Source organism: Meriones unguiculatus, chromosome 19 (genome assembly GCF_030254825.1).
Source record: "Meriones unguiculatus strain TT.TT164.6M chromosome 19, Bangor_MerUng_6.1, whole genome shotgun sequence".
Classification (NCBI taxonomy): Eukaryota; Metazoa; Chordata; class Mammalia; order Rodentia; family Muridae; genus Meriones; species Meriones unguiculatus.
Window position 1 is genome coordinate 39,022,496 of NC_083366.1, and position 9,180 is coordinate 39,031,675.

The window sequence follows — 9,180 nt, forward strand, 5'->3', positions numbered from 1 at the left end:
AGGCCAGAAAATTTACTCATTTCTATACTGGGTAGTTTATGTCAACATGACACAAGCTAGGGTCATCAGAGAGGAAGGAGCCTCAGTTAAGGAAATGCCTCCAAGAGATAGGGCTGTAAGGCATTTTCTCAATTAGCGTCAATGGGGAGTAGAAGGCCCAGCCCACTGTGGGTGGTGCCATTCCTGGGTTAGTGATAATGGGTTCAATAAGAAAGCAGGCTGAGCAAGCCTTAAGGAGCAAGCCAGTAAGCAGCACTCTCCATGGCCGCTGCTTCAGCTCCTGCCTCCAGGTTTCTGCCCTGTTTGAGTTCCTGTCTTTATTTCCCTCAGTGATAAAGAGCAGATGTGGAAGTGTTAGGTGAATAAACCCTGTTCTCCCCAGCTTGCTTTTTGGTCATGGTATATTTTTTTCGGTAATAGAAACCCTAACTAACCCTTACAAATGAGGAACCAGAAGATCAGAGGACAAGACCAATTCTCAGAACAGTGAAACTAGGTACAGGAGGGAGCTGGGGTGGATGAGCCAGGCCTGCCAGCCTCAGACATCACTTGAGCAGACAGTCCTGTGTAGGTGGATTCTGGGACATGAGAATAAGAGGGTAAGTCTCTCGACGTTGCTATAACACCTGGATTCATTTGAGGGAAGGGCAGAAATGGTGGAGAAATGAGGCTAACATATATTTTTTTAATGCCTACAACCAGAGACGCTCACTGGTTCTGGAGAGAGAGTAAAGTGAATTCAGATAACAGGGGCCATATCTGTAGCCACCCCCGACCCCTCGCTGGCAGATACCCAGGTAGAAAGACCCGGGAACGGCCATCCATCCACAGAACAGCAAAACACCAAAGGAGAAGATCTGTGACTGCAGGAACCGATGAAGTGCTGTAGCCTTGACATCACTGTGGTAGAAACTGTTAGGAAGACATGAACACCTCTGAAAGGTTTGACAGACGCACTCACTTTTCACACTAACTGGATCAGCGTTTGAACACATGAAACTCCAGCACCATCACGTCATACCTGTTTGGCTCATCCAGTAAACACGTTCACCAACTTCCTGACCGCTTGTGTTCCAGGGACCCGGAGGCTGTGCTGTTTAGCATGAGTCTGACGAACGAGAGCGCCTCACAGGAGTTCATTCTCTTAGGGTTTTCAGATCGGCCATGGCTGGAGCTCCCGCTCTTTGTGGTGTTCCTGGTGTCCTACATCTTGACCATCTTTGGGAACATGATGATCATTCTTGTATCCCGCCTGGACTCCAAACTCCACACCCCCATGTACTTTTTCCTCACTAACCTGTCCCTGCTGGACCTGTGCTACACCACAAGCACAGTGCCACAGATGCTGGTCAACATTTGCAGCACCCGGAAGGTGATCAGCTACGGTGGCTGCGTGGCCCAGCTCTTCATCTTCCTGGCCTTGGGTTCAACGGAATGTCTTCTCCTGGGTGTCATGTCCTTTGACAGGTTTGTAGCCATCTGTCAGCCCCTGCATTACTCAGTCATTATGCACCAAAAGCGCTGCCTCCAGTTGGCAGCTGCATGTTGGATCAGTGGCTTCAGCAACTCAGTATTGCAGTCCACGTGGACCCTTCAGATGCCACTGTGTGGTCACAAGGAAGTGGATCACTTCTTCTGTGAAGTCCCTGCCCTCCTCAAGTTGTCCTGTGTGGATACGACCGCTAATGAGGCAGAGCTGTTCTTCATCAGTGTGCTGTTCCTTTTAATCCCCGTGACTCTCATCCTCATATCTTATGCTTTTATTGTCCAAGCAGTGTTGAGAATAAGGTCAGCGGAGGGTCGGAGAAAGGCCTTTGGGACATGTGGCTCCCACCTGATTGTGGTGGTCCTCTTTTACGGCACTGCTATCTACATGTACCTGCAGCCACCGTCCCCTGCCTCCAAAGACAGGGGGAAAATGGTGTCCCTCTTTTACGGAATCATCACCCCCATGCTGAACCCCCTCATCTACACACTGAGGAACAAGGAGGTGAAGGGCGCGTTCAGGAGGTTGATGACAAGGGTCTCCTTGGCCAGAAAATAAAAAAAAACAAATATTCCAATGATAAGCATATTAATACATCTTGATAAATTATATTGTTTTGTTCCCTATTGACCCAATGTGATGATCTTCCTCAAATAAAATCTTGCTGAGAGAACTTCATCAGTGTTCTGCTGCCTGGGTATATTCACAAGCCCCAAAAAGTGGCTGTTTGTGTTCCTCCCAATCTGCTGGTCCTACAAGGTGCTTATTTTCAAGCTTTATACCATTTGGGTGATTTGTGAGGATTCTTAGACTTCTCAGCATCTAAAGTAAGAACCCGAGAATCCTTTGCACAAAACAATGCATTTAATATAGGCACAGATGCAGCCAAGCACACAAACATGCTCCCACACTCCTGCAAACGTGTGCAGAGGCTCTAACAGACGTCTGCAGTGATGGCCTGAAGACTCATCCTTTGAGACCCGGGTGAAATGTTAGCTTTATCTCCGTACCCACACAATTTAAATTCCGCAGTGACTTCCCACCATAGTTTATTAAAAACGACTACTATTTTATCTCTAGAGTTTATATCTCTATTAAATTGAAGCCATATCTTGTTTTATCTACCAAAAAAACCACACAAAACTAAAGCAGTATTTTAACCTTGAATCAAACTGCTTTTTGACATATGTAAATGTACATGTAAAGGGCATGATCGGATGTATCAAGTGCTTTCAGCATCTATTGAGACGAGAGTGAGGTTTTGTCTTTCCTGGCGCGGTGTAGCCTTCTTACTTGTCGGACCATCCCTGGATCCCACTCGGTCACGGTGAGTAATCTTCTAAGTACACTGTTGGATTTGGCTTCTGAGTGTTTCCTGGTGTATTTATTTAGTCATGTTCATCACAGATGTCACCCTGCAGTCTTATTTTGTCATTATCACTGTGTCTTTGTCAGCTTTTGCGTCAGGGTAAATGCTGGCATCATAGAACATACTTGGAATAATTCTCTCCTTAATTTTGTTGGCGTCATTTAAGTAGAGTTAACATTAGTTATTCTTCAGTCTCTTGGTAGGACTCTGCCGTGAAGGCCTCTGGCCTTGGGCTTTTCATTGATGGAAACCTCTTCATTGCTATTCACTGTTATTGATCTTTTCAGATTTTATATTTCTTTGTGGCTTAATTTTAGCAAAGTGTGTCTCCAGGAATGTGTTCATTTTTTTTCTAGGTTAGTTATCAAATTTGTTGACATAAAGATGTTCATAATAATCCCTAATAATTTTATTTTGGTTGTTTCCTTTTCCATCTCCTCTCTTATCTGAGTTTTCTCTTTTTCATATTTAGCAAGCTAAGGGTTTGAAAATTTTGTTTATATTATTGAAGTAAAATCTTAGTTTCATTGACTGTTTACTATCATTTATTAGTCATTAGCTCTGCATGAACTTTATTACTTCTCCTTTTTGGCTGATTTTGGTTTTAGTTTATTCTTGTCTTCCTCAGTCCTTGAAAGACAATGTAGCAATTGTCACTTTGCCTCCCACTTTCTCCCTTCCTTATGTAGTTCTGATGTAGTTGCTTATAATGTATTTTCTTCATTCTTTCATTTGCTTGGCACATTTTCTGTTACATTGTGTCTCTCCTCTAATTTGTTTCAAGATATATCTTCTGAACAGAATTACTTTTACTTTTTTTTTTGTGTGTGTGTGTTGTTTGTTTTTTCAAGACAGGATTTCTCTGTGTAGCCTTGGCTGTCTGGACTAGCTTTGTAGACCAGGATGGCCTTGAACTCACAGCAATCAGCCTGCCTCTGCCTCACTGAGTGCTGGGATTACAGGTGGGTGCCACTACGCCCAGCTCCAGAAATGCTTTTTAAAGATCAATTTTATTTGTATTTTTATGTCTGTCTGTAGAAGTGTATGTGGATGTATGCGGAGACCAGAAGCGGGAAACTGATCCCTTGTAACTTAGGTTATAGATGCCCAACATGAGTAGTGGAAACCAAAGTTTTGAGAATCTTCTGAAGACTAGCACGTACTTTAACCATCCCTCCAGCATTCTCGCGGAACAACTTGTGTTGGGAGTAAATGAAAGAACGGTGGTAGCGTACGTAGCAGTAGATTATTTAGACAGTGACTCATGAGTCTGCAGGTCAGCTGTAGGTTCCTCTAGTTGGGATCCAACCACTTGGGAGGTGGAAGCAAAGGATCCTCTGTTCCATGTCAGCCTGAGCTAGTGAGATCCTGCCTGAAAGGAACAAAACCAAAAACTAAAAATTAAAAAAACAAAACAAGTACACTGAACTGAAGCAAAGATCACCCAGGGTGGTCCTAGTCTCCATGGATCACCCAGGGTGGTCCTAGTCTCCATGGATCACCCAGGGTTGTCCTAGTCTCCATGGATCACCCAGGGTCAACTGCTCGGGGGCGGCACCGCTCACAGTGGCCTAGGTCTTCCTACATGAATCATTAAGAAGACACACCACAGACCAGTGTACTAGCCAGTCTGATGGAGCCATCTTGTTAATTGAGGCTTTCTCTTCTCCGATGACTCTAGTTTTGTGTTAAGTTGACCAGAAAGCAAAACATAATACCAAAACAAACAAACAAACAGAAACAACAACAATAAAAAAGCCAACTAATCAGCACAGGATACTTGAGTCGTATCAATAGTAGAAAACTGCCAAAACCCCTTCCTAAGAATCACTGCGTTTCTGCGGCGTTTGAGAGGTTATCGCTGGATTTACACCTTGTGAAAATTTCTAAAGCTTATCATCATGTTACTTTTTCTTTTATTTGTTTGTCAAATTTTTGTATGTGGTGCTTGGGCTTTCGGCATGGTAGGTAAACATTCTACCAAGACCTGTATGCCCATCCTTGTCACCATTTCTAAGACAAAGACATAGACCAAGGAAGCATCACAGAAGGACAAGATGCAGGCTTCCAGACACTTACAGTTTTACTTTATGATTTCTTTCTTGACCCTCTGGGGGTAAGCTGATCCAGAGTAAATTGTTTAATATTGATGCATTTGTTCAGCTTCCAACTTTCTTGCTACTAGTTTTTAGTTTTTTTACACTGTAGTTAGAGTGGAATGTGTGTGTGTGCAGTATTACTTCAGTTCTTTCAGATTTGTTGAGACAAAAAGAAACCATATTTTAAGGACACAAATAGAACAATGGTAGATTGCTCAAGGAAAGGGGGCTAGAACACTAGCACCAATCAAAGGAAACCTGAATTGGCTAAAAATAAATTTCAGATCAAGAAACATTATCGGGACTTCATCATCATTTGCTTCAGAAGGTATAGAAATTTCAAGCACACGCACACATAGTACACCTTCAGGATATAGGGTGAAAATCTGGGACACAGAAAGAAGAGCAGTCAAATCCACGATGACAGCTGGATATTTTGGCAGATACAGGAGCAGCTCTGGATGCTGCTCTCTGTCACATAGAGAAATTTACGTTAGCAACTGCACCTCCTTCCGCAAAGCTGCTCCGGACCGCTTGCATCATGGAAGACAGGTGCCTGTGTGTAGCTTAGATGCTGTGGTAGGCGCTGTCCTCCAGTTACCACCAGACAGATTGCGAGTCACGGAAGCAAAGTGTCCTCTGTGAGGAAGCGCCTCCTTGAGGACAGGATTTAGGTATGTTTGGGGGATGAAGGAGACGTGGTAGGGTAGTGCGGGGTGGGGTGAGGTGGCTGGCTGCTGAGTTTGTGAGTCAGTGAAAAGTGGAGCAGTGGACTGCGGTTCAAATGAAGACACGTGTTCAAAAGATGGTGGTGCCCATGTGTCCCTGGGATCGAGTTTCATCCGTCGGGTATAAAGCTGTCACACTTATGTAGGCTCAAGGGAAGAGTTGCTAGTCTTCTAGTCTTCTGACTGATGTTTTAAAGCAAAAGTGTGGCCATGGGAGCCAACTCAGGAGATAGGAAGCGAAGAAGGGCAGAAAAAGATATAAATTATCTAACTTTGGAATTTAGACAGGAGCTTCATATGTGTGTAAAGAGAGGAAGGATCTGAGCAGAGGAAAGCTATGTGCACAGTGACACAGTTGCAGTCTGTGAAGTGTAGGCTGGATGTTCATTGTCTGTTCTCCAAGGTGCAGGGACGTGGTTGTCCTCTCAGAGCTGGAAGGGGGTGATCTGAAGGTGGCAAAGTTTGTCTTTCATCTCCTGTTCTGCCCCAGGCACACGCCCAAGGCAGACCACAGAAACTAGACCCCTTCATAACCTCCGAAATATTATTTCAGCCTTCCCCTTCTTTTCTGTGTAACAGCTGGCTAGGAAGAAATTTCATGAGCTACCTCATCTGGTAAGACATTCCAGGAGGTTGTCTCATCCTAAATGAGGGAGGAACCAGTGCAGCCGGGTAGAGTCTCTAGACAGGCCATCTTAGGGCACCCATTTAGCCTGTTTCTGTTTCTTCACACTTCTTTTTCGGTACAAGCACATTTCTACTGCCCATAGTTCATCTGCTAGAATCATAAAGATAGATGGCTCTCCCCGGGTCTTTAAATGGTCTATCTCTAGGCTCTGACATCATGTCAAACTTCGACCAAATGTATTTGTTGCGCTTTTTCTTATTAATCAATCTCTTTCCTTAATTGAGATGTTGTCTCTGTTCTTTATGATGGACAGGAAAGGAATTATATCTCCTTTGATGTCGTTACACCAGGAAAGACAGCTGTTCGGAATTTAGAGGACAGGGGAGCATGATTATATCATATAATATTTTACTCAGGGGCTAGCTCCTCTCATTGTCTGACTCAGGCTAAGAGGGGCCAAAGGTTAGTTAGTGAACACTTTGTTCTGACTGAGACAATGGTGAGCAGCTCAGCTCACCGCTTGTGAGACAAATAATGAGAATCTGGCTTTGTTTTAAGTAGGCAAGCGGGGCATCTGGGCTGGAGAGATGGCTCAGTGGTAAAGGTACTTGGCACTCACTCTTGATCACCTGAGTTCAGTCCCAACATCTTAGGGCCGAAGGAGAGGATCAACTTCCAATGGTGGTCCTCTGACCTCCACGTGCAGGCACACACACAGACACACAGACACGCACACACACACACGTACCCAGGCGCGTATCCACATATTCATGTATGAGTACACACGCATACCAGAAACATGATAATAACAAAGTAAAACTTTCAAAACGACGAGTAGCATGTGAGTCTTAAGTCGTCAGTGTGGGGTGAGAGCAGATAGAAACATGGCTTCCGAGGCCTCCAAACTGGGGGTAACCTTCTCTGAACCCCCTGCCTTAGCTTTACCTCTGCCGTAGGGACATCTTTTTTTGTGTGTGCAGATCTTCCCATAACAGCGTTCTCTGTAGAATGAGGCCCTTTCCTCTCTGGCGGGAGTCCCTTTCTGTCTTTGCAATAGAAATTTGGCATCAACGCCTCCCCTAAATGCGGAGAGGTGGATGGTTCTGGACAGCGGAGCTCTGGAAACACGAGTAGACTTTCTGAGCAGAGTTCTGAACTGCCATGGTCTCTCTCCCCACTGACGCTTCAAAGAGCCTCTCCCTCCTCAGCGCATGTGCTGTTTGCTTGTCTGAACCATATTCTGAGAAGAAACCCTTTATCAAGAATGACCTGCAAATTCTCTGCCTCTCTGTGGCTTGCGTTTACAGTTCTCGGCAGTGCCTTTTGCTGAACAAGTTTTACGTGTTGATTCAACGCTGAATATTCTTTCTTCTCTATCACTTTAGATTTAGATTTTGAGGCTACATACATAAAAGATTGGTTTGTTGGAGGGTTGTTTTTTCATTTTCTTTCTCTCCCCTCGTCCCTCTGCTTCTCATTCACTCACCACGAAGCTCCACCCTCAGTTTCTATCCCAAAGTATATTTTGAACGTTCAAGGTTTTTTGTTTTTGTTTTTTAATTTTTTTTCCGGAGAGAATTTCTCAGCTTCACCTTTGACTAACTTAAACTTGGTTTTCTACCATCAGAATGTTTTTTTTTTTTTTGCAAAAACACTCCCCCCCCAAAAAAAACCTCACAACAACAACAACAACAACAACAAAAAACTGCTCAGAGAGAATGTTTCTTGAACTCATGACGTGTGTCATAAGGAAGTCGGCAGAGCAAAATAAGGAGCTTTTAATCTTTGTCTTCATACATGACATGATGTGCTTGTGTAAGCTGTTTTTCCAGCATGTAAGGAACTCGGAGAAAACTCAGATTGGCTTCGTATCTCCTGAAGTCCCGAGCGTGCTCATTTCATTCTTGCCTTCTTTGAACCCTCACTCCCCTAGCTGGGGATCTCCGTCGATCACCCGGGGAAAACCAGATTTAAAAAGCAGCATTCCTGGCCTTTCGGCATTCCTGGCCTTTTCTTCTCCCTTTAAGCTTCTGTTCTTCGCATTTCTCTGTCGATTACGTTAACAGCAATCACACCCTGAGTGTACTGCACGAAATCGTTTAACGCGAGCTCACTTTTAGGGCTCGCTCCACTAAAGGGAATTAATCCCACGCAACCCGGGCCGGAGCTGCTGAGGTCACGCCCTCCTGCTGACCTTCCGCCGGCCACCAGCAGGGGGCAGCACGGAACCCCGCAGACCTCCCTGGCGGGTCCGCCAGCCGGTGCCGAGTACCCGCGACACCCAAGGCTGCAGCGACTCGGGAAGACGCTTCGCCGAACGTTACTCGATAAAAGCGTAAAACGACAATAGGGGTTTCTACGGAAGTCGTGTATTTAGACGAACTCAGAAGGGGGAGGAAGGTGATCATTTGTAAGATTACTACAAGACTCATCTTCATAAGCATTGGTGGTTCAGTGGTAGAATTCTCGCCTGCCACGCGGGAGGCCCGGGTTCGATTCCCGGCCAATGCAGCTTCCTTTTTTCTTTTTTTTTTCTTGCTGAGGGAACGTTTTGCAAACATAATCTGCCTCAGAATCAGTTTTGATTACTCGTCTATGGCAGTCATACTTTAATTAAAATCTCTCTCTCAAATGAAAGGGACCGGTAGGTGAGCGACAGGTTGCTTTTCTAAAGAAACATTGAATTTCCGAGAACTTACTCGAGCTGGTTTCCTAGGCAAGCCAGATAGCTGTTCCGACCAGGGCGGCCTCTGCAGGAAACTATGAAGGTCAGAATTCCAGAGCTACCTCCCGTGACCAGCAGAGTGGCGCAGCGGAAGCGTGCTGGGCCCATAACCCAGAGGTCGATGGATCGAAACCATCCTCTGCTA

General features: G+C 45.0%; 1 protein-coding gene and 2 non-coding genes across 3 annotated transcripts; all 3 read left to right on the plus strand.

Moving 5' to 3' along the window:
* Window positions 1–1,066: 1,066 nt before the first annotated feature.
* On the plus strand, window positions 1,067–2,044 carry LOC110541762 (olfactory receptor 2B2). Its single transcript, XM_021628465.2, has one exon. It carries the CDS (start codon window positions 1,103–1,105, stop codon window positions 2,042–2,044), a length of 942 nt encoding a protein of 313 aa, XP_021484140.1. The 5' UTR covers window positions 1,067–1,102.
* Window positions 2,045–8,750: 6,706 nt separating this feature from the next.
* Trnag-gcc (transfer RNA glycine (anticodon GCC)) lies at window positions 8,751–8,821 on the plus strand. The gene has a single exon. It is a non-coding gene; the product is annotated as a tRNA-Gly (tRNA).
* Window positions 8,822–9,108: 287 nt separating this feature from the next.
* On the plus strand, window positions 9,109–9,180 carry Trnam-cau (transfer RNA methionine (anticodon CAU)). The gene has a single exon. It is a non-coding gene; the product is annotated as a tRNA-Met (tRNA).